The sequence below is a fragment of the Doryrhamphus excisus genome, chromosome 17 (genome assembly GCF_030265055.1).
Source record: "Doryrhamphus excisus isolate RoL2022-K1 chromosome 17, RoL_Dexc_1.0, whole genome shotgun sequence".
NCBI classification, from domain to species: domain Eukaryota; kingdom Metazoa; phylum Chordata; class Actinopteri; order Syngnathiformes; family Syngnathidae; genus Doryrhamphus; species Doryrhamphus excisus.
Window position 1 is genome coordinate 15,660,001 of NC_080482.1, and position 26,915 is coordinate 15,686,915.

Here is a 26,915-nt window from a genome sequence, read left to right on the forward strand (position 1 = left end):
CCCTGTTCCACATGTCCAAAAGGAGTAGGAAGAAGCAAAGCTTATTAAATCCTACCCCTCCATCTGGTACTTTTACAATCACTGTTACATTTGTTCACTTCCTGCTTTCCATAATACAGTTTAAAAACCTTAAACTGTATTATAGAAAGCAGGAAGTGAGCATCCAATGACATAACGGTCATAATGGTCACCTTGTATTCAACACAAAACAGCATGACAGCAAACTATGAAGCACAAAATGGAAGGATGACATCAAATTGACATGGAAATGTCACACGGGAGACGTGAGGATAAGCGGTAAAAAATGAATGAATGAATGAATGTCAAACGAGTGGTGATAAATTGACGACGGTCAATCACACAAGAAACGACAGACCCAATGGATGAGCTTTTTCTGCTTGTTTGACCCGTCTGGATTTAATAGAGAACATTGTTTTTGAATGGTAAAAACGGCAGAGAAGCCAAGAATCCAGACCTAAACCTTGTTAGAGTTTTTCACCAAGCAATGGTGTCTGTAAACGCATCACAAGTCAGCATCTTTTGGCTCCATAATCATCTCTGACGAGCTTAAACGGTCAAATTGGAAGTTGAAGTGATAGTCGGCGGCGGAAAGCAGCCTAATGAAAACACATGATTTGATCCGACTCATTCCGAAACCACGCGGACCGCTCCTTGGGTGAAATTGTCAGAAATCTAATCAAAGCCGAGGAGAGATCCCCTTGAGGAAGAAACTCCTGAAAGCTCCTGATGAGCTTAGACACTTATTGGACCTGAGATGGTTCTGACCTGGTCAGACATAAATATAGCATGTTAGAAAGCCGGCGTGGATTACACCCGACGTTCCTGCTCTTCAAAAGGCATTTTTACAAGGGCACACTGAAGCCAGTTGCTGGTTCGGGTACTCTGAGGTCAACCAGGTTGTTTCGGTACAACCTATGACTCACAATCTGCAGAACCCACACAAGCCTCACACAATCCCATAGCATCCGGTATGAATTATTGACGTCTATTCTTACCGCACGTTGCCGTTGTAGATGTTAAAGGTTAGACACACGATGCCTAGGAGTATGCCGAGGCCGGCGAAGACCGACACGGCGGCAAACAGCTTCTGGGACAGGAAGCGGTACTCTTCTTTCACCACGGTACGATCCGCCGGAGGCCCCGCACCTGACAGGAGACAACATCACGGACATATTGTTATACGGTATGATATGTAGATCAGTTGTTGTTCCAGAGTTAAGATGGCGGTTGCGGATCAAGACCTGTTCACGCCATCGCCGCCATGGTTAGAACACGCTGTTCCTGTTTTCTATGATGGTAAACATGCTTCTTTTTAATCAAGGCTAACACATTTTTTATTGTCCCGCTGGAACTCTTTGAACATTTTGTTTTCTTCGTTTATGCTGACTCGTATGGAGGACCAAAACTGCCAAAATAATAAATAAATAAATAAAAGTGGAAATAAAAACAAAAATGAAAAAAAAATAAAAAAAAATTAAATCCAACAAAATTAATATAAATGGAAATAAAAACAAAAATATATACATAAATAAATAAATAAAAGCAAAAATAAATACAAAAATACAAAACAAGATTCAAAAATTAAAAATAAATACAAAAATAAATGTAGAAATAAATACCAAAATAAATATATAAATAGAATTACATTCATTCATTTTCTACCGCTTATCCTCACGAGGGTCGCGGGGGGTGCTGGAGCCTATCCCAGCTGTCTTCGGGCGTAAGGCGGGGTACACCCTGGACTGGTCGCCAGCCAATCACAGGGCACACATAGACAAACAACCATTCACACTCACATTCATACCTATGGACAATTTGGAGTGGCCAATTAACCTAGCATGTTTTTGGAATGTGGGAGGAAACCGGAGTACCCGGAGAAAACCCACGCATGCACGGGGAGAACATGCAAACTCCACACAGAGATGGCCGAGGGTGGGGAAAGACAAAATAAGAAGCTAAAAATTACCACTTCCACACAAGTGAGGAGGAGAACTCATTCATTTATTTTCTACCGCTTTTCCTCACAAGGGTCATGGGGGGTGCTGGAGCCTATCCCAGCTGTCTTGGGGCGAGAAGCGGGGTACACCCTGGACTGGTGGCCAGCCAATCACAGGGCACATATAGACAAACAACCATTCACACTCACATTCATACCTATGGACAATTTGGAGTGGCTAATTAACCTAGCATGTTTTTGGGAGGAAACCGGAGTACCCGGAGAAAACCCACACGGGGAGAACATGCAAACTCCACACAGAGATGCCCGAGGGTGGAATTGAACCCTGGTCTCCTAGCTGTGAGGTCTGTGCGCTAACCCCTAGACCACCGTGCCGCCCGTAGAATTACATATCAATAAATAAATAAAAGCACTCTGCTCTCATATGTATTTATTTCATGCAGCAGACAATGTCAGCTTGAAATGCAGAAGGAAAAACTATTCAAATGAGGGGGCGGTCCTAAGTGTGTCTTGGGTTGAACTGTTCGCCTATTGGTTGATCGACATGTGAGTGCGAAAATCGACTAGGTATGCCTGCAAACGTTCACAGCAAGAGGAAGTATACAGGGAGAAAAGTATACATTTACCGGGACAATAATGGCGGGGTCCACCAGGTTGTCGGTGTCCGAGCTGGAGATTGCAGCCATATTTACCGCCATTGAGAGTGGTGTGGTGACTTCCTCTTGCTTATATCGGACAAAACCAGTGTCAACAATTGAATCCGATATATCCGAGGTTTACTGTAGTAGTTTTCTACGCTGGTCACTATGTGTCAGTAATGTTACAATGATATGATAATGAGACAATAGCTGCCGCAAAAAGCACTATATAGAACAGGAAGTTTAAAAAACCAACATGTATAATTCATGTAGCCTGTGTACTATTTTGGCTTATGTCTACAATATTGGGTAATATGAGTGTAAAGTGGCAGCACGGTGGTCTAGGGGTTAGCGCACAGACCTCACAGCTAGGAGACCAGGGTTCAATCCCACCCTCGGGCATCTCTGTGTGGAGTTTGCATGTTCTCCCCGTGCATGCGTGGGTTTTCTCCGGGTACTCCGGTTTCCTCCCACATTCCAAAAACATGCTACGTTAATTGGCGACTCCAAATTGTCCATAGGTATGAATGTGAGTGTGAATGGTTGTTTGTCTATATGTGCCCTGTGATTGGCTGGCCACCAGTCCAGGGTGTACCCCACCTTACGCCCGAAGACAGCTGGGATAGGCTCCAGCACCCCCCATGACCCTTGTGAGGAAAAGCGGTAGAAAATAAATGAATGAGTTCTCCTCCTAGTTTGTGTGGAAGTGGTAACTTTTTGGCTTCTTATTTTGTCTTTCCCCACCCTCGGCCATCTCTGTGTGGAGTTTGCATGTTCTCCCCGTGCATGCGTGGGTTTTCTCCGGGTATTCCGGTTTCCTCCCACATTCCAAAAACATGCTAGGTTAATTAGCCACTCCAAATTGTCTATAGGTATGAATGTGAGTGTGAATGGTTGTTTGTCTATATGTGCCCTGGGATTGGCTGGCGACCAGTCCAGGGTGTACCCCACCTTAAAGCGGTAGACAATGAATGAATGAGTGTAAAGTTGACTATAGGGGTGTTATGTCATGTCTGGAGGGCTCTAATAATGTCCTATATAGAAGGTCATAAACAGATTAGATATGCTCTAGCTATGAAAATATTCCATTTAGAAAAAAAGGAATCCTACTTGGCAGAAATTGACTCTGGAACCAATAACCACAAACAATAAGAAAGGGATTATTGGGATTATTGGGATTATTATGATAATGTATTTAGTGAAAACAAAGCCAAGACAAATATCCAGCAACTTTTAGCAGATAGAAGTGGTGTTAATGGACTGTGATGTGTAAACATGTACATGGACACAATATGTGTACGTGTCAGAGCGTCTCCACGGCGGTTGGGGGTGGGGGGGGGGGGGTGGGGGGTTGTGCTGCTTTTGGCAGCGCGAGTGAGTGAGTGGGCATCTTTGCTGTTAATTAAGAGCGGCGAGTTAACAGCAAAATATTCAGCCGTGCTCCAGCTTCTAACCCACGGGATTGCTGGCTAATGAAGGTTCAAGAAGGACCAGATGGACCAGGAGGAACTTGTTTTTCTTCACCACTCCACCCCACCCCACCACCCCGCCAGAAATGTATGAGGATGCATGTGTGTGTGTGAGAGGAAGTGGCAACTAATTGCGTTGAGTGTGTGTGCGTGTGTACGTATTTGTGTATGTAAGGCAGATAAAAATTGTGTGTGAACTAGTGTGTCGAATGTCTATGTAAATGTGTATATATGCACAATGTGTGTGTGTGTGTGTGTGTGTGTGTGTGTGTTTGACAGCGCCACACGAAGCTGATGTGTCAGATGTCAGCAGAGGGTGTCAAGAGTGCGGCCCCCCTGGGGGTCGCGTGGTGTCATGGCACCGCGCGGAGATGCTTGTCACTGTGGCAACAGTCAAGGTCTCCGCGGCGCCATCTGTCCGACTGCTGACAAAATCAACTCGCCACATTGCTGCGTGACATGTGACACAAAAGTCTTGTTAGTGAGGTGTTTTTTTTTTTTTAGCTTTCTTTTTTTAGTATGGATGTGCTGTTTTTTTTTTTTTATTTTGGAGTACCGAGGCTGACCTCCGACTGAGGCTGGTGTTTGTCTTTTTACTGTATGACAGAAATATTAATAAAGATGCTCCATATTGGCTTTCTTACTCATATCTGATTCATTTCTGGTATGTTTTCCGGTAATATTGGCAGCAGCGTTTACCCTCAAACAAGTTATATTCAGTCTATAGCAGGGGTGGGCAAACTTTTGGACTCGCGGGCCGCATTGATATGACAAAATTTACGGGCGGGGGGGGGGGCAGACTATATATTTTACACGTAACAGTCCACCTGGTATTATTGATTATTATTGATATTAATATATAGATATATTAATATATATTAATATATAGATATATTAATATATCTGTAAAATTGTCATGCAATCTGCTATTATTATTTATTATTTTATATTTATATTTAAATATTTTAAAAATAATAAAATATTATAATAATTACAATAAAATTAATAATAATAATAAATAATTATTATATTATTATTATGTAAAATATGCAAATATAACAATAATATTATATATAATTAATATAATAATTATAATAATCATAATAGTTCTAATAATAATTATAATAATCTAATAATCTAATAATAATAATAATAATTATTATTATTATTATTATTATATATATTATATTATATATTTTACACGTAACAGTCCACCTGGTATTATTGTATCTGTAAAATTGTCATGCAATCTGCTATTATTATTTATTATTTTATATTTATATTTAAATATTTTAAAAATAATAAAATATTATAATAATTACAATAAAATTATTATTAATAATAATAATAATAAATGATTATTATATTATTATTATGTAAAATATCCAAATATAACAATAATATCATATATAATTAATATAATAATTATAATAATCATAATAGTTATAATAATAATTATAATAATCTAATAATCTAATAATAATAATAATAATAATTATTATTATTATGTGCTTGTGTCTCTTTTTTCAGGAGCACTTTGTAAACAACAGACCATGTCAAAAAACTAAATTGATACAACCATCAAAAGGTTGGCTCAGGCCATGATGCCAGGTTGTATGTTGAGTTTAAATTAAATACTTTGGAAAGATTGGGCGGGCCGTATTCAAACACTTGGCGGGCCGGATGTGGCCCCCGGGCCGTAGTTTGCCCACCCCTGGTCTATAGTCATAAAAAAAAAAAATCATGAAACAAAAATCCTGAATGAAGTAAAAGTCAAGTAAAATCAAGTAAAATTGGTTGCAAGCTCTTCATATGTGCCCTGTGATTGGCTGGCCACCAGTCCAGGGTGGACCCCGCCTCTCACCCCAAGACAGCTGGGATAGGCTCCAGCACCCTGCGACCCTTGTTAGGATAATCTGGTAGAAAATGAATGAATGAATGAATGATTACTAGCTAAATTTGATGACTGAATTTGTAGATCAACTCTGATTTCAGCCTCTCAAATATGAATATGATTAATTAATTAATCATATTAATTGTATTTATATTCTCTTATAGCATCAGATTCATTGAGGCAATGTTTTAGTAAAGATGCTGCATTTAAACTAGCCTAAGCACTAAGCAGGTGAATGCATATACAGTATATATATATATATGTGTGTGTGTGTGTGTGTGTGTAACCATCCAGTGTCCTTGATATAAAAAAAAAATCAGGAACGGAGCGTTGCCATGGATACGCAGCTCTGAAACAGTTGCCACAGCGATTAGACGAGAGAGCAGAGCTGAAGTGGTTGTTAGGGCGACCGTGGAGAGAAAGATGAGAAAGAGAAAGGGATGGAGGAAGGAAGGAAGGTAGGGAGGAAGGGAGGGAGGATGTAGGAGAGCAAACAAGTGGATGAGTTCACTTAAGAAGTGCAGTATGATGACCTAAAATGTCTAAAACACAACCAGCAGTGGAATGGAAACGTCCTCCTTCCTGACGGCGTGAGGAATGACAAGCTACTCTAAAGAGATGACTGCATGAGGACATCTGACCTGGAATCAGATGTGGGCATAAAGGAGTTTCCTTAAAAGAAAAATGGCATGGAGCACTGCAGCGTGACACTATGATTAATACTACACTCACTCAAGTATGTCAGCCCACCAGGGAGGGTCAATTTCCCCCCAAAAACGCACTTGGTGACATGAGAAGCTATTAAAATACATAGTGAGACCAAAAGTATTGGGACAACCGCTTAGTGGGCCGCATGTGGCCCCCGGGCCGTAGTTTGCCCACCCCTGTGCTAGCATGTCTTCCAAAGCATTTTCACTACTATTGAGGACACCCCATGTCCAACTTAATGACGTTATATTGACTCTGGAACAGATCATTCCAAACATTCATTCATTTTCTACAGCTTTTCCTCACGAGGGTCGCGGGGGGTGCTGGAGCCTATCCCAGCTGTCTTCGGGCAAGAGGCGGGGTACACCTTGGACTGGTCGCCAGCCAATCACAGGGCACATATAGACAAACAACCATTCACACTCACATTCATACCTATGGACAATTTGGAGTGGCTAATTAACCTAGCATGTTTTTTGGAATGTGGGAGGAAACCGGAGTACCCGGAGAAAACCCACGCATGCACGGGGAGAACATGCAAACTCCACACAGAGATGGCCAAGGGTGGGGAAAGACAAAATAAGAAGCCAAAAAGTTACCACTTCCACACAAACTAGGAGGAGAACTCATTCATTTATTTTCTACCGCTTTATTATATATATTTAAATTTATTTGATGATGCAAAAATGCATGAAAAAAATAAATAAAAGTAAATAAAATTATCATCACATACAAAAAGTGTCTTCGATGTATGGAGTTACAGTATAGTCCTATCATCCAACTATATTGATGTGTGTTGAGCATGCACATTTTTGGAATGTGGTAGGAAAGCGGAGTTCCCGGAGAACATGCCAACTCCACACAGAGATGCCCAAGCAGAGAGTCGAACCAAGGTCTTCCCGATCTCCTGACTGTGAGGCCTACATTCTAATCACTCCACCACAAAGTTGCCATTCCAGAAAACATACAGTAAACCTCGGATATATCGGATTCAATTGTTCCCACTGGTTTTGTCCGATATAAGCGAAATCCGTTATATGCCTATACCGGAAAATGTCCGTTTTACGCATATATGGGATTTATATCCGGTATATGCGTAAATGGGATTTTATCCGTTATAAAAAGGCACTTCCTTGACTATGTTTCCAATGTACCTGGACGCGCAGGCAACGCTGCAAACGCTGCAAATGACGTCGTATAGCGGCCTGTCACGATTCGGCGAATCGGAGCGCCACGATGCGGCCATCCGATATATGCGAGGGAAATTTCATGGAAATGCATTGGAACGGGACTGGAGATTTTGTCCGAAATAGGCGAAATCCGTTATAAAAAATCCGATATATGCAATGAATTTTTATTGGAAATGCATTACAGAAAAATCGCTTCTTTTTTATCTGTCCGTTGTGAGCGAATTTCCGATATATCCGAGTCTGATATATCCGAGGTTTACTGTATATCAAGCTAACTTAGCTAAAAAGGGTAATCAATCTATTGGATCAATTGAAGGACAAAGCATTGGATTTAAGCTGGATACGGATGCGGATCCACTCAGCTCCAACAACTTCCAATCTACCAGGAAGACTTGGTAGAGTATGCTATGATGGTAATGGTAATGGTAATGGTAATGGTTTTATTTCATTTGAACATGCATCAGATTCCAATTGAGTGCATCCCATAATCAGTTCCCAGTTCCACATGTCCAAAAGGAGTAGGAAGAAGCAAAGCTTATTAAATCCTACCCCTCCATCTGGTACTTTTACAATCACTAACTGTTACATTTGTTCACTTCCTGCTTTCCATAATACAGTTTAAGGTTTTTTTTTGTTTTTTTGTGTGTTTTTTTTAATAATGCACCTTGTACCGAAGTACTCGGTGATATGAGCATCCAATGCCATAATGTGTACCATAGTGCGTGTCAATATAGTGATATATATAGCACATCATGACTGGTTCAAGACTCTTCATCCTTGTATTTAGCAAACATCAACTGCTTGTATTGTTTCTTGAATTGGCTCATCGTTGTGCATTGTTTGATTTCCTTACTCAATCCATTCCATAGTTTGATTCCACATACTGAAATGCTATGGCTAGCATAACGTATAGTCCTAGCATAGAAGTGTTTCAAATGTACTTCTTCCCTGAGATCATATTTCTCCTCTCTTGTAGAGAAGTATTGGATGACATTTTTAGCTAATTGATTATTTTTTAGCCTTATGCATTATTTTAGCTGTTAGAAGATGAACTATATCAGCAAGTTGAAATATTTGTGATTTTACAAATAAGGAGTTAGTACAGGGGTGGGCAAACTTTTTGACTCGCGGGCCGCATTAATTTAACAAAATTGACGGGGGGGATTATGTAGTATTTTACACGTAACAGTCCATTTTTACACATATATTTTTACACATATTTTACATGTAAAAGTGTCATGCAATCTGCTATATGTGAACTTTGAAATCATTTATTTGATGTAAAGTGTGTTTCTCAATGTATTATTATTATTATTATTATTGTTATTTTTATTAGAATTATTATTATTAGTTATAGTAATGTTATTATATTATTATTATTATTTATTTTTTGTTATATTAATAATATTACTACAATTATTATATTAATATTATTAACAACAATATTAATATAATAGTCGTATTATTATCATTATTTGTATTACTATTATTGTGCTTGTGCTCCTTTTTCCAGGAGTATTTTGTAATATTACTACCATTATTATATTAATATTATTAACAACAATATTAATATAATAGTAGTATTATTATCATTATTGACATTATTATTATTATTATTTTGTTATATTAATAATATTACTACCATTATTATATTAATATTATTAACAACAATATTAATATAATAGTAGTATTATTATCATTATTTGTATTACTATTATTGTGCTTGTGCTCCTTTTTCCAGGAGTATTTTGTAATATTACTACCATTATTATATTAATATTATTAACAACAATATTAATATAATAGTAGTATTATTATCATTATTGACATTATTATTATTATTATTATTATTATTATTATTATTATTATTATTATTATTATTATTATTATTATTATTATTATTATTATTATTATTATTATTATTATTATTATGTGCTTGTGTCCCTTTTTACAGGAGCATTTTGTAAACAACAGACCACATCAAATAATGAAATTGATAAAGCAGCTACCTCAACCATCAAAAAATTGGCCCAAGCCACGATGCCAGGTTGTATGTTGAGTTCAAATGAAATATTTGGAAAAAACAGGCGGGCCATATTGAAACACTTGGCGGGCCGGATGTGGCCCCCGGGCCGTAGTTTGCCCACCCCTGAGTTAGTATGTTCTCTGTAGGCTATGATATGCTATGACGCAGTAACCTCCATTTTTGTCCTAAATGTATTCTTTTCTATGGTTGTTTTTCCTCAAATATTCCCGAGCAAAGGCATTTTCTTGGTGGATTTATGGTTATTGTTGCGTGCAGTGTTGTGTAAGCAGACACAGATTTAACCAACAGCTAGCGCGTTCAGTGTCCAGCGATCACTGCTTAGCATTGGGAAAATATTTCAAACCAAGGCTTGGATAAGGAACGGGACATTGACAAAACATCTAGAGATTTATGCTACATCTTATGCGTCCTGTCCCTTCCCGGGAAGGACAATAAACAAGATTTGAGTCAAGGTCTCTTTGTTGTCGCTAATGCCTGACGCACACTACAGCGCTTTAACATCGTGCATCTTACAAAAGGGCTGGCATGAAAGCTGCGTGCCGACACAGAAAGCAGGAAGCTGACAGACGACGGCATGCAGTACCAGACTCACCGATCCAGACGTCGTTGCCAAACCAGGAAAGGTTCTTCTGGGAGCTGTCGTAGTAGCCGATCTTCTTGTAGCTTCCTCCTGCACAAGACGAAGAGGAGACATCACAGTGTGAACAAAACTTTCATTCATCCGGGACCCAATTATGAAATTAAAATGACCCAGGTTCGGTCCCCGGAGCTGGACCATGGCTGCCTGGTAGTCGTCCAGCTATGTTGGCTGATACTCGCTCTTTTATGCTGGAGCCTAGCCTATACCAGCCCACTTCGGGTGACACTGTCTTTTGGCTGATATTCTTCTAGCTATATTTGCTAACATTATTCCAGCCATGTTTGTCGATAGTCATCTAGCTACGTTAGCTACGTTACGCTAGCTACGTTAGCTCTCCTATCTGAGTTCACTGATAGTAGTATTTTGGCTATGTTCGGTGTTACTCTTCTAGCTACATTTGCTAATACTCTTAGCTACTTTTGCTGATAGTCTTCTAGCTACAGTACATTTAGTGATGTATCCTATCTCCAGCCATGTTTGTCGAGAGTCTTATAGCTACGTTAGCTGATAGTCATCTAGCTACGTTAGCTCTCCTAGCTGAGTTCACTGATAGTAGAGTGATAATCTTCGAGCTACATTTGCTAATACTAGCTACTTTTGCTGATAGTCATCAAGCTACATATGGTGATACTCTTTTGGCTATGTTTGCTGATATTCTTCTAGCTACGTTTGCTAATATTATTCCAGCCATGTTTGTCGATAGTCATCTAGCTACGTTAGCGGATAGTCTCCTAGCTGAGTTCACTGATTTTTTGGCTATGTTCGGTGATACTTTGTCGAGAGTCTTATTTATTTTTTACTTATACTTATTACTTATTTACTTATTATTGTTTGTCGAGAGTCTTATAGCTACGTTAGCTGATAGTCATCTAGCTACGTTAGCTCTCCTAGCTGAGTTCACTGATAGTAGTATTTTGGCTATGTTTGGTGATCTCTTCTAGCTACATTTGCTAATACTCTTAGCTACTTTTGCTGATAGTCTTCTCACTACAGTACATTTGGTGATACTTCTTTGGGTATGTAGTCTGATATTCTCTGAGCTAGGTTGGCTTGTACTCTTTTGGCTATGTTTGCTGAGATTCTTATAGCTACATTTGCTAATATTATTCCAGCCATGTTTTTCAAGAGTCTTATAGCTACGTTAGCTGATAGTCTCCGAGCTGAGTTCACTGATAGTAGTATTTTGGCTATGTTCAGTGATACTCTTCTAGCTACATTTGCTAATACTCTTAGCTACTTTTGCTGATAGTTTTCTAGCTACAGTACATTTGTTGATACTTCTTTGTGTACGTATTCTGATATTCTCCTAGCTAGGTTGGCTTGTACACTTTTGGGTATGTTTGCTGATATTCTTCAAGCTACATTTGCTAATATTATTCCAGCCATGTTTGTCGAGAGTCTTATAGCTACGTTAGCTGATAGTCATCGAGCCACATTAGCTGATAGTATCCTAGCTGAGTTCAGTGATACTCTTCTAGCTACATTTGCTAATACTCTTAGCTACTTTTGCTGATAGTATGCTAGCTACAGTACATTTGGTGATAATTCTTTGGCTACGTATTCTGATATTCTCCTAGCTAGGTTGGCTTCTACTCTTTTGGCTATGTTTGCTGATATTCTTATAGCTACGTTTGCTAATATTATTCCAGCCATGTTTATCGATAGTCATCTAGCTACGTTAGCTGATAGTCTCCTAGCTGAGATCACTGATAGTAGTATTTTGGCTATGTTCAGTGATACTCTTCTAGCTACATTTGCTAATACTCTTAGCTACTTTTGCTGATAATCATCAAGCTACATATGGTGATACTCTTTTGGCGATGTTTGCTGATATTCTTATAGCTACGTTTGCTAATATTATTCCAGCCATGTTTGTCGATAGTCATCTCGCTACGTTAGCTGATAGTCTCCTAGCTGAGTTCACTGATAGTAGTATTTTGGCTATGTTCAGTGATACTTTTCTAGCTACATTTGCTAATACTCTTAGCTACTTTTGCTGATAGTCTTCTAGCTACAGTACATTTGGTGATAATTCTTTGGCTACGTATTCTGATATTCTCCTAGCTAGGTTGGCTTGTACTCTTTTGGCTATGTTTACTGATGTTCTTTTAGCTATGTTTGACGATAGTATGCTATCTACAGTGATACTGTTTTGGCTACGTTTGTTGATATTATTCTAGCTACATTTGCTAATATTATTCCAGCCATGTTTGTCGAGAGTCATATAGCTACGTTAGCTGATACTCATCTAGCTACGTTTGCTGATAGTCTCCTCGTTAACTTCACTGATATTATTTTGGCGATGTTAATCAAATAAATAAATAAATAAATAAATAAAGGTTTTATGATGCCACAGTTTGACCCTGGAACAGCTTACTTTGATTTCCATTCCTTCCCACGAGGAAACAAAAACACTGTACTTGTTGCGAGGCATCAAGATTTCAGTCAGTTATCCTGCTCGAGGTAAAACTATTACTACTGGAGCTGACGGACGGGCTCATGAAGGTGGCCCTAATGTGTCCGTCGCGGCACCCTGGTGCTTCTGTGGTAATGAAATGTGTGAGAAGGAAGGAACAGAGAGCCAGAAAAAAGAAAGAGCAGAAGGACAAACACAAAGAGGACGAAAAAGAGAAAAAAGAGCTATGTGGCGGCCTTGACCAGGAATACTGATGAGCTCCCACAGTGATTCGTAGATTCAAGGCAGGTCATTTTATAGCGGGGGCCAAATGACCTCTGACACTTCCACAGGAAATCTTTGAGGGAATGCGAGGGAGGAGTCGGGGGAAATTGTCTGGAATATGAAGCCTCATCCTTCAAGGAAGCAACGAAGAAAAGAATTGGGGAATAATCCTAAAGCTGGTGATGTACACGGAAGTCATGTAGTGGCAAAGTGGAGCCTAAATGCAGCCCGCTGGCCGAGCGACCAGACAAATCTCAAGGAGACCACTTTGAAACTTCTACCATTAAGACTCTTTGGCTGTCACGTGAGCTGGAAGCACAATTCGTGTTTGAAATACAAACCCTGCAATTATTGACATCAGGGGTGGCCATTATGTGGACTGCGAGCTACCGCTACATCGCCAGTCAGCTGACATTAAGCTCCCATCCTGATTGGCTCTTGCTCCCCTGTGGCTACATATTCGAGCTACACACGGAGATATCGCTTATCATTCTGGTTACAAATAAACGACCACTATATCTATAATATATGTTGAAAAAAAGTTTGCTTCGCATTATGAACGCTACTATGAAAATGCGTGTTTTGTATACTTCTGTTTCTTCAACAATTATTCAGAAATGTCCGATATTGGATTTTTTTTTGCTGAAAACCGATATTTCCAATACTGATATCAGCCGATACGGCTATGTGTAACGTGACATATCTCCTGTGGTAGAATGAAAACATATGTGTTGTATACAGTATTTTTAAATATCGATTTTCATAGAAAAAAAATCAGATGTATGTATATATATATAAAAGGAGTTTTCACATTTAGCAAATAACAGCCTCTCTCCAATTATCACCTGCATCCGATTAACGCCCCCATCGTCTTTGCGCTTGAGGAAAATAAACTCCTCAGCTATAATTATAGCATCTTGTTATTATGCCTGAGCTCACTTTTGATTGCAGTTAATAGTACCATCTCGCAGTGCACTCAAACAACAAACATGGAAGACTTTACTGTGTTGTAATGCAGTATTTAGTATATTTTATTTTGTCTGAAAGCAGGAGTGTCTACACGTTTTCCACCAAGGGCTACATCGTGAAAAATGATAAGATGCCATTTTGATATTTTGTTATACACTGATTGGTATCGGTCGATATCAGTGAAAAACAACAGTATGGATATCAGCCGATACTTGCTTTAAAATGCCGATCTCCACACTGATTTCAGCAGTGGTGTCAAGGACGAGTGCAGCCATTCTGTCTTCTCTGCGGGCACAGAGGAGGGAGTCGGCTGCATCTACCGTTCAGAAGGCAGCGGATATGACAGGAGGGGCCCAGCAGAGGTGGATAAACCTGCTTTTCATTCAGGTTTTCAGTTAATAATGTGAGAAGACTAGAAATGAATGCATTCTTTTTGTTCATCCATCCATTTTCTATGCCACTTATCCTTCTTGGGTTGTGGGGATATGCTGGAGCCTATCCCAGCTGACTTGAGGCAAGAGGCGAGGTACATCACAGGGCACATATAGACAAACAACCATTCACACTCACAATTCATACCTATGCATTTTGTTCATGTTGTGGTAAAACAAGCAACACGGCGGTCGAGTGGTTAGCACGCAGACCTCACAGCTAGGAAACCAGGGTTCAATTCCACCCTCGGCCATCTCTGTGTGGAAAAAATTGTGTAGACAAATTGTCCATAGGTATGAATGTGAGTGTGAATGGTTGTTTGTCTACATATATGTGCCCTGGGATTGGCTGGCCACCAGTCCAGGGTGGACCCCGCCTCTCGTCCCAGGACAGCTGGTATAGGCTCCACCCCCTCCTCCCCAATGAATAACCTTGGTGACCTCTAATATAGCCGGTAGTACATTTAAACATTTACAGTGCATGTATGTGATGTGTATTGGTATGGGTATCGGCCGATTTTAGTCTTGGATTATCGGTATTGGTATCGGCCTGATGGGAACATCCCGAATGTACATACTGTACGTATATGTGTATCGGCAAAAAATCCCATTATTCCATGTTTTTACCTTGTAGTTGTTCAATGAGCGTCATTGCCATCCTGGAACCCTGAGCATCAAACACCACCTGGCCCTAAAACCACAAGATTTAAAAAAACAAAACTGGTAGGCTGGATCAGGACTCTGGGAGCCATCTTGCTTGGGGACTTACGGAAACGCCCTCAAAGGAGCTGGTGTTGAGCGCGCGGTAGATCTCGGACGTAATGTCGTGGTTGTTGTAGTTGAAGTCCTCCAGCCGCCGACCTTTTGCCTTGAGCGGTGCCACCGTCTTATTGAGGGCCAGCGCCAGGGCCCAGACGGCGTCATAGGCCAGGGGGGCCTCTTGGAAGCCGCCGGTCTCCTCTGGGTTCATGCCTCCAAGACGAGACATCAAGGCAGCCAGAAACTCTTGTGACGTCTGTTTGAGGGGCAAGACGGAGTAGAGCCAAATGAAAAGGCGATTCATGTGAGACAATATTTCAATGGGGGACAATGGTGGAGAGGAGAATGGCAGAATGTGGAACACACGAGTCTGTGAGGACCAGGCAGATCTTTATTTGAACGGAGCCAATCGTGGGCTATTAAAAAACTCATGACCAGCTTGTCAACCCATTGGAAATTGATGGAGGTCATTCCTCAATATAAGAGCCTGACTTGCCACGTCAACACTAAACTCATCACGCATCAACTTAACACCCAAAAAGGTAGCTCTGAAATATACAAGGAACAATGTGAGTTTAAAATGAAGAAAAATAAACATTTTAATGTTTTCCCATGATGCATTTTTCTGAACAAAGCATTTCATTGAAGGACACGAGGCATAGAAAATGGTGCTTGTGTCCACAAGAGGGAGCCAGAGGAGCCCAGAGGGAGGCTGACATCATTTCAGCACCCCGGCAGGCACCAATGAATGTTTTGCTTGGGTGCAATGCATTATGGGAAAGCGTTATAATACTTGAATTTGTATTTGGATTTGTTTTGTATATTTCCTAGCTACTTTTTGGGTGTTAAGTTGCAGTGAGATGAGTTTAGCATGTCATGAGTTTACTGATAGCTCGTGATTGGCTTCAGCCGAAGAAAGAGCTACAGTTTCCTTGCAAGCAGCGCAGTATTTAAACAATTAGTAGTAGTTCTGAAGTAAAGATGTCATAAGTTGAGAATTTAGCCATAAATTAGCCACACCGTGTGCGTAAGCGATAGGGTTCGAAGTTTAAGAAAAAGGTTGCGGCTTATACACTGGAAGTGCACAGAGGCTTTTTACATTTTATTTTTAAATATATTATCATATTATATGTATTTTTATTTTTCAACTGCAACTCCTCGGAGTAAGATATCCTCCCGTGGCAGGATTGAATTCTGTTTGGGGGGGATTATTTTCGTGTGTTATTAAGAGGTGACAAGCGGTGGTAAAATGTGGTGAACTGTGATCTTCACACTCTTTGGCTGAGGTCTGCAACAACATGGCATACAAAGAATAATCATTTATTCATTCATTTTCTACCGCTTAACCTCACCAGGGTTGCGGGGGTGCTGGAGCCTATCCACACAGACATGGCCGAGGGTGGAACAAAGAATAATCAGTAAAAGAATAATTCTGAAAACAAAGGTACATAAAGTATAAAAAAAAATAAATCAGGAAATGAAGTCAATCCAATGGTTATTACTGAGCCTAACATGTATGAGCACAAATAGCAAGATAAATATACCAAACAACCAACACAGGGCGAGCGACATTATTAAACCTCACCACTGTGCATTTGTGCACAGCATTAACATTTGTGAGCAAGGACGAGGCGAAATGAAGAATAGAAAATACACGTCGGAGAAAGTCATAAACAAGTCTCTATCTGCGTCACAAGACGATACATTATTAGTGAGGCAGAAAAAACACACTTGCACTTTTAACACAGTCAGTGCATCCAGTCAAGAAATGACAGAAAATGACCAATCAATTCTTCAAGATTAATCGCTTTTAATGCGCATTGTCACAGGAGTTCATGTGGTCTGGGAAAGCCTAGAAATAATGCACATCAAAAACACATTATTGTTAAACATTATTCATTCATTCATTCATTTTCTACCGCTTTTTCCTCACGAGGGTCGCGGGGGGTGCTGGAGCCTATCCCAGCTGTCTTGGGGCGAGAGGCGGGGTACACCCTGGACTGGTCGCCAGCCAATCACAGGGCACATATAGACAAACAACCATTCACACTCACATTCATACCTATGGACAATTTGGAGTGGCTAATTAACCTAGCATGTTTTTGGAATGTGGGAGGAAACCGGAGTACCCGGAGAAAACCCACGCATGCACGGGGAGAACATGCAAACTCCACACAGAGATGCCCGAGGGTGGAATTGAACCCTGGCTTGCATTCACAATCCTTATGTGAAAAAATGAACACATATACAGTAAACCTCGGATATATCGGACTCGGATATATCGGAAATTGGCTCACAACGGACAGATAAAAAAGAAGCGATTTTTCTGTAATGCATTTCCAATAAAAATTCATTGCATATATCGGATTTTTTATAACGGATTTCGGTCTCCTAGCTGTGAGGTCTGCGCACTAACCACCAGACCGCCGTGCCGCCCCTTGTTAAACATTATTTTAATATTATTACAAGAAATATTTGTATGTATATTTGAATTAACTATTGAAACATAGTTATGTTATTTTTCTATATTCTATTAAAAATTTTTACATGATTGTAAAAAATAATTTTTATATATTAAACATGATTATTTAAATTATTTAATTATTTCATTGGCGGCACGGCGGTCTAGTGGTTAGCACGCAGACCGCACAGCTAGGAGACCAGGGTTCAATTCCACCCTCGGGCATCTCTGTGTGGAGTTTGCATGTTCTCCCCGTGCATGCGTGGGTTTTCTCCGGGTACTCCGGTTTCCTCCCACATTCCAAAAACATGCTAGGTTAATTAGCCACTCCAAATTGTCCATAGGTATGAATGTGAGTGTGAATGGTTGTTTGTCTATATGTGCCCTGTGATTGGCTGGCCACCAGTCCAGGGTGTACCCCACCTTACGCCCGAAGACAGCTGGGATAGGCTCCAGCACCCCCCATGACCCTTGTGAGGAAAAGCGGTAGAAAATAAATGAATGAGTTCTCCTCCTAGTTTGTGTGGAAGTGGTAACTTTTTGGCTTCTTATTTTGTCTTTCCCCACCCTCGGCCATCTCTGTGTGGAGTTTGCATGTTCTCCCCGTGCATGCGTGGGTTTTCTCCGGGTACTCCGGTTTCCTCCCACATTCCAAAAACATGCTAGGTTAATTAGCCACTCCAAATTGTCCATAGGTATGAATGTGAGTGTGAATGGTTGTTTGTCTATATGTGCCCTGTGATTGGCTGGCCACCAGTCCAGGGTGTACCCCGCTTCTCGCCTGAAGACAGCTGGGATAGGCTCCAGCACCCCCGCGACCCTTGTGAGGAAAAGCGGTAGAAAATGAATGAAGGAAGGAATGAATTAAATTAAATTAAATTAAATTAAATTAAATTAAATTAAATTAAATTAAATTAAATTAAAAATTACTTAAATCATATTAGGAAAGCAGGAAGTGAACAAATGTAACAGTTAGTGATTGTAAAAGTACCAGATGGAGGGGTAGGATTTAATAAGCTTTGCTTCTTCCTACTCCTTTTGGACATGTGGAACTGGGAACTGATTATGGGATGCACTCAATTGGAATCTGATGCATGTTCAAATGAAATAAAACCATGACCATTACCATTAAATTGAGTTTTAAAAAAGTAATCAAAAAGACACTTCATATTTTTTGCTGAATGTATTTGCCGTCAATTTTGTCTGAATTTTTATTCTTGTTCCAATTGAAAAATATATATATTTTATGATTTATTAATGAATAATAAGTAAGGGTTTTTCATTTTCTGCTGGAAAAATTCTCGCCACCCCTTGCCTACCGAGAACACAACTAGTGTGAGCTAAGAATCTGAAAGTGTTTGATTCCAAAACAGCCTTTGAGAGACAATTGTGTGAAGTCTGATGGAAGACGAGGCCTGCCAAAAGAAACACCTCCCAAAGTGTTTCGGGTGTAAATTAGCCCTCAGTGATTTGTCAGCAGCGTACTGGAGCTGGAGAACAATTAAGCTAATCTCCAAGTGCTCATGTGTGACGGCAGATTATTGCCAGCAATCATCGAGACGTCCCGGAGGATTCCCTGAGGCCCACGCACATCCAAGTCCAATTCATTCAAATTCCACCTTGGCATTTGAATGTGACGTGCGATCGCACACGCTACGACAGGGGTGGGCAAACTACGGCCCGGGGGCCACATCCGGCCCGCCAAGTGTTTGAATACGGCCCGCCCAATCTTTCCAAAGTATTTCATTTAAACTCAACATACAACCTGGCATCATGGCCTGAGCCAACCTTTTGATGGTTGTATCAATTTAGTTTTTTGACATGGTCTGTTGTTTACAAAGTGCTCCTGAAAAAAGAGACACAAGCACATAATAATAATAATAATTATTATTATTATTAGATTATTATAATTATTATATTAATGCTAATTATTATATTAATTATATATAATATTATTGTTATATTTGCATATTTTACATAATAATATAATAATTATTATTTAAATGTTATTGTAATTATTGTAATATTTTATTATTTTTAAAATATTTAAATATAAATATAAAATAATAAATAATAATAGCAGATTGCATGACAATTTTACAGATACAATAATACCAGGTGGACTGTTACGTGTAAAATATATATGTTTACAAAGTGCTCCTGAAAAAAGAGACACAAGCACATAATAATAATAATAATGACAATTATTATTATTAGATTATTATAATTATTATATTAATGCTAATTATTATATTAATTATATATAATATTATTGTTATATTTGCATATTTTACATAATAATAATATAATAATTATTATTTAAATGTTATTGTAATTATTGTAATATTTTATTATTTTTAAAATATTTAAATATAAATATAAAATAATAAATAATAATAGCAGATTGCATGACAATTTTACAGATACAATAATACCAGGTGGACTGTTACGTGTAAAATATATAGTCTGCCCCCCCCCCCCCCCCCCCCCCCCCCCCTGTTTGCCCACCCCTGCCCTACGATGTCGGTCGGCCATGCCGAAGCCCCAGCACGGAGAAATGTGCCAATTTCAAACTTGGAAATAGAATTTGTGGGACGTTCTATTGGGGAGCACGTCCACATCCACGCCGAAGCAGCAGTGGTTTTTCCAACACAAACAACAGCTGCTGATGAAGTACGAGGGAGGGGTGGGATGAGGAAGCACGAGTAAAGAAGAGAAGGAAAAGTAAGGAAAGGTGAAAGGAAGAGATGTTTAAGAGGATTAGACTGTGGGAATGTGGAAATGAAGAAGGAAGCGGCGCTGAGAAGCTAAAATGCTGACCCAAAACAAAAATGGAGGATGAGCTCCACGGAGGTATGTTTATGGAGAAATCCTCCTTCTGTTGCAGATTTAGGAAACATATTCTTGATAAACAGCGCAATAACGGCGGAATATTTATCTCGGTAAGCACCCAAGGCGCTAACAGTAACAGTTTATACGCCACAATGAAGGACTTGAATAAACGGAAGCTTTTCCAACTATTACCGACCAAGCAAAACCCCCACTTTATGATCCATATTAAGCCATGTGACCATATTTTCATTCGCTAAAAACCAAAACATGACAATTAGATACTCAAATTTAGTTTACTCAAAAGATGTCTTATCATGTTTGAAAGCATACAAGGTCAACACATTTTAAAGGGGACCTGCGATGGTTTTTCCACGTTTCGGACCTATAAATATATTTAGAATGTTGTAATCCTATGTTCAAGCATGCCAAAGTTTCCAATAATGAGGTTTGGGAATTTGGGAACAAGTTTGGGATGGCTCAAAACATTTGGTTTCAGAGCACGTTGCAAAGGTTTTCCTTTGTGATGTCACAGAGGAGCAGGCTTCCTTATGGGCGTGGCTGTAGACGCGGTACACTCTCTGCCATTTTAATTTTATTTTATTTTATTTTATTTTATTTTATTTTATTTTATTTTATTTTATTTTATTTTATTTTATTTTATTTTATTTTATTTTATTTTATTTTATTTTATTTTATTTTATTTTAATTTAATTTATTTTATTTTAATTTAATTTAATTTAATTTAATTTAATTTAATTTAATTTAATTTAATTTAATTTAATTTAATTTAATTCATTCATTCATTCATTTTCTACCGCTTTTCCTCACGAGGGTCGCGGGGGTGCTGGAGCCTATCCCAGCTGTCTTCGGGCGAGAGGCGGGGTCCACCCTGGACTGGTGGCCAGCCAATCACAGGGCACATATAGACAAACAACCATTCACACTCACATTCATACCTATGGACAATTTGGAGTGGCTAATTAACCTAGCATGTTTTTGGAATGTGGGAGGAAACCGGAGTACCCGGAGAAAACCCACGCATGCACGGGGAGAACATGCAAACTCCACACAGAGATGCCCGAGGGTGGGAATTGAACCCTGGTCTCCTAGCTGTGAGGTCTGCTCACTAACCACCAGACCGCCGTGCCGCCCAACCTCGGATATATCGGATTCAATTGTTCCCACTGGTTTTGTCCGATATAAGCGAAATCCGTTATATGCGTATACCGGAAAATGTCCGTTTTACGCATATATGGGATTTATATCCGGTATATGCGTAAATCGGATTTTATCCGTTATAAAAAGGCACTTCCTTGACTATGTTTCTTTCATTTACAATATAGACTTGATGACCAAATAGATTGATATGTGCGTAGTTAAAAATCATTGATTTTCTCCAAATCAGTCAAAATGGATTTAGCGCCTTTTGGTTGCAAGCTCTTCATTTGGTTTCATAAAACCACAAAAACAAAACACACGTCTGGCGGTACAACGCAATATCATGCAATATTTGATAACTTATTTCCATCCTCCTCAGCGCACCGAATAAAGGAGGATGTCATTTACGACGCTCGTAAATGTCACATTCACCTGACACGTCGTCCAAACTGTCGCCGCAAGCTCGTTAAGATTTCCAGCGTGGCAGAGATGTGGACATCAGTAATGAATTTTATAACAAAGCATCCAATTAAAGCCGAGATACGATACTGCGAACGCGGCGGTGGCTCGAGGAAGGCCTCGCTGCAACGTTAATCAACTAACAACATGGCTGCTATTATTAGCTACAGGTGTTAACGGACTTCACCGTCGTTAAAAAAAAAAACACCATCAACTAATTATCAGACATCTCGTATTCGTGCAAACGATGTACGGCAACTTCAGCAAACATATAAAAACAAAGAGGAATAAATATGGAGTGTTGAGTTAGCGCCCACCATGTTGGAAACACCTCGGACGGTCTCGGGGTTGAGCATGACGATCTCTGTGGTCACGTGACCCTCCACGGCCTCGGTCATGTTCTCCACCGTACAGTTGATGGCCGGGTCCTTGATCTTGAACCAGTTGTCTGCGTACCAACCAATCAGAAACCACACGTACTTCTTCCCGTAGAGCTTCTCCTTGAACACCTGCAGCGGGGGAGGTGGAGACGTGGGGGGCGGAGACGTTGGGGGGGGGGGGGCATCATTTGCCTTGGTCCGCCATTCAAACAGCTCATTCTCGTTTGTTTGAGTCTAGTGCAGGGGTGGGCAAACTTTTTGACTCGCGGGCCGCATTGATATGACAAAATTTACGGGGGGGGGGGGCAGACTATATATTTTACACGTAACAGTCCACCTGGTATTATTGTATCTGTAAAATTGTCATGCAATCTGCTATTATTATTTATTATTTTATATTTATATTTAAATATTTTAAAAATAATAAAATATTATAATAATTACAATAAAATTAAAATAATAATTATTATATTATTATTATGTAAAATATGCAAATATAACAATTATATTATATATAATTAATATAATAATTAGCATTAATATAATAATTATAATAATCTAATAAAAATAATAATTATTATTATTATTATTACGTGCTTGTGTCCCTTTTTTCAGGAGCACTTTGTAAACAACAGACCATGTCAAAAAACGAAATTGATACAACCATCAAAAGGTTGGCTCAGGCCATGATGCCAGGTTGTATGTTGAGTTTAAATGAAATACTTTGGAAAGATTGGGCGGGCCGTATTCAAACACTTGGCGGGCCGCATGTGGCCCTCGGGCCGTAGTTTGCCCACCCCTGGTCGAGTGGGACTAATTGTGCAGAAAAAAAATGACACGAACCTCGCAGAACACCTTCCTGGCTTCTGTCTCGTAAAACAGCCCCACGATGATCCTGGCGTCCTGCCGCTGCATCACACAGGACCCCCACATGAAACATACATGGAACATACATGGAACATACATGAAACATACATGAAACATACGGCTCACGTACATCAACAGAAATCCTGCCGGTAGCTCGTCTTAGCTGAAAGTTCCAGACACTCATTAATTCTGTGCATTAATTTCCGCCAAATGAGCTGCGTACTAATGAAATATGCAGCTGTGAAGGGGGTGAGGGTGGGTTTTGGGGTGGGGGGGTTGGGGTTTGGGGGGGGGGGGGGGGGGGGGGGGCTCACAGCTGAGGTGAATTTTTAATCAAAGCACCTTGAGATTTTTGACAGCCACAGCCGGGTCGGTGAGGAAGCTCTGCCGAACGCTGATCTCAATCCCGGCCTCCTTGACTCTCTGCTCCAGGTCATCCAGCGTCTGAGGGGCGGAGCAGAGGAGACGGCTTTGATTGGCGGGACTGACGGACACGAGGCACACAAAGGCGTGGCGTGAGGACATACACGCAAAACAACAAAAGGCGGCGACGGAATCGTTACACAAAGAACACCGCTGCAAAGAGCCGGATCATTAACCTCCATTAAGGCCGCCGACATTAAGTGCCTCCACATCGATCGTTTGGCGGGGGGGGGGGCGCATCGCTGGGTCGATACGCTTCACCGCCAATATTCCGACAAATACGCTGAAAAGGAGTCGGATAATCACAGAGAGCCATCGCTTAAAAGAGTGATGCGGAAGCGGCGCCGGTAAACAAGCACCAGGATGAAGATGGCGGCTAATTAAAAGAATCCTCTCTTAACGGGGGGGGGGGGGGGGGGGGGGGGGGGCCATCTGAGTATCATTTGAAACACAGCAATAGTGTGATGGTGGGAGCGTGCACGAGTGCTCCCGGCACCAGTGCCAGAGCCCCGGTTCATGAATTATAACACATATGACATTGTGAGACATCGGCGAACCGCAGCTCCCCGCTGCCGGCAGCACTCATGCACAGTACCAACACTATGCTTGACTGTCGACAAAACACGTTGCCTTTTTTTGTCACTTGAGTCATTTCAAGGGAAACGCTGACACCAAAATAGACGGGCTACCTTCAAGCGTGATGGTGGAAGCATGCACGAGTGCTCCCGGCACCAGTGCCAGAGCCCCGGTTCATGAATTATAACATATATGACATTGTGAGACATCGGCGAACCGCATCTCCCTGCTGCCGGCAGCACTCATGCACAGTACCAACACTATGCTTGACTGTTGAAAAAACACGTTGCCTTTTTTTGTCACTTTTGAGTCATTTCAAGGGAAACGCTGACGGGCTACCTTCAAGCGTGATGGTGGGAGCGTGCACGAGTGCTCCCGGCACCAGTGCCAGAGCCCCGGTTCATGAATTATAACATATATGACATTGTGAGACATCAGCGAACCGCATCTCCCTGCTGCCGGCAGCACTCATGCACAGTACCAACACTATGCTTGACTGTTGAAAAAAACACATTGCCTTTTTTTGTCACTTTTGAGTCATTTCAAGGGAAACGCTGACGGGCTACCTTCAAGCGTGATGGTGGGAGCGTGCACGAGTGCTCCCGGCACCAGTGCCAGAGCCCCGGTTCATGAATTATAACACATATGACATTGTGAGACATCGGCGAACCGCAGCTCCCCGCTGCCGGCAGCACTCATGCACAGTACCAACACTATGCTTGACTGTCGACAAAACACGTTGCCTTTTTTGTCACTTGAGTCATTTCAAGGGAAACGCTGACTCCAAAATAGACGGGCTACCTTCAAGCGTGATGGTGGGAGCGTGCACGAGTGCTCCCGGTACCAGTCCCAGAGCCCCGGTTCATGAATTATAACACATGTGACATTGTGAGACATCAGCGAACCGCAGCTCCCCGCTGCCGGCAGCACTCATGCACAGTACCAACACTATGCTTGACTGTTGAAAAAACACGTTGCCTTTTTTTGTCACTCTTGAGTCATTTCAAGGGAAACGCTGACTCCAAAATAGACGGGCTACCTTCAAGCGTGATGGTGGGAGCGTGCACGAGTGCTCCCGGCACCAGTGCCAGAGCCCCGGTTCATGAATTATAACACATGTGACATTGTGAGACATCAGCAAACCGCAGCTCCCCGCTGCCGGCAGCACTCATGCACAGTACCAACACTATGCTTGACTGTTGAAAAAACACGTTGCCTTTTTTTGTCACTTTTGAGTCATTTCAAGGGAAACGCTGACTCCAAAATAGACGGGCTACCTTCAAGCGTGATGGTGGGAGCGTGCACGAGTGCTCCCGGCACCAGTGCCAGAGCCCCGGTTCATGAATTATAACATATATTACATTGTGAGACATCGGCGAACCGCAGCTCCCCGCTGCCGGCAGCACTCATGCACAGTACCAACACTATGCTTGACTGTTGAAAAAAACACGTTGCCTTTTTTTGTCACTCTTGAGTCATTTCAAGGGAAACGCTGACTCCAAAATAGACGGGCTACCTTCAAGAGTGACGGTGGGAGCGTGCACGAGTGCTCCCGGCACCAGTGCCAGAGCCCCGGTTCATGAATTATAACATATATTACATTGTGAGACATCGGCGAACCGCAGCTCCCCGCTGCCGGCAGCACTCATGCACAGTACCAACACTATGCTTGACTGTTGACAAAATACGTTGCCTTTTTTTGTCACTTTTGAGTCATTTCAAGGGAAACGCTGACTCCAAAATAGACAAGAAGTTTTTTTGAGAATAATAAAAAAATATTGAGCTATAATCGCATAAATGTGTCTCGGCTACCTTCAAGCGTGATGGTGGGAGCGTGCACGAGTGCTCCCGGCACCAGTGCCGGAGCCCCGGTTCATGAATTATAACATATGTGACATTGTGAGACATCACCGAACCGCAGCTCCCCGCTGCCGGCAGCACTCATGCACAGTACCAACACTATGCTTGACTGTTGAAAAATCACGTTGCCTTTTTTTGTCACTTTTGAGTCATTTCAAGGGAAACGCTGATTCCAAAATAGACGGGCTACCTTCAAGCGTGATGGTGGGAGCGTGCACGAGTGCTCCCGGCACCGGTGCCAGAGCCCCGCTTCATGAATTATAACACATGTGACATTGTGAGACATCGGCGAACCGCAGCTCCCCGCTGCCGGCAGCACTCATGCACAGTACCAACACTATGCTTGACTGTTGACAAAACACGTTGCCTTTTTTTGTCACTCTTGAGTCATTTCAAGGGAAACGCTGACTCCAAAATAGACGGGCTACCTTCAAGCGTGATGGTGGGAGCGTGCACGAGTGCTCCCGGTACCAGTCCCAGAGCCCCGGTTCATGAA

The 26,915-nt window shown here is 41.0% G+C and overlaps 1 protein-coding gene across 2 annotated transcripts in view; it reads right to left on the reverse strand.

Moving 5' to 3' along the window:
* gabbr1a (gamma-aminobutyric acid (GABA) B receptor, 1a) overlaps nt 1-26,915 on the reverse strand; it is a 103,911-nt gene that overhangs the window by 18,505 nt on the left and 58,491 nt on the right. For both annotated transcript variants that reach the window (XM_058053844.1, XM_058053843.1), the window contains 7 exons: nt 23,903-24,004; nt 23,537-23,602; nt 22,631-22,822; nt 15,414-15,659; nt 15,272-15,335; nt 10,517-10,594; nt 1,017-1,167 (listed from right to left, as the gene is read on the reverse strand). In XM_058053844.1, the coding sequence (XP_057909827.1) occupies nt 1,017-1,167; nt 10,517-10,594; nt 15,272-15,335; nt 15,414-15,659; nt 22,631-22,822; nt 23,537-23,602; nt 23,903-24,004 (899 nt within the window). The remainder of the gene's footprint in view (nt 1-1,016; nt 1,168-10,516; nt 10,595-15,271; nt 15,336-15,413; nt 15,660-22,630; nt 22,823-23,536; nt 23,603-23,902; nt 24,005-26,915) is intronic.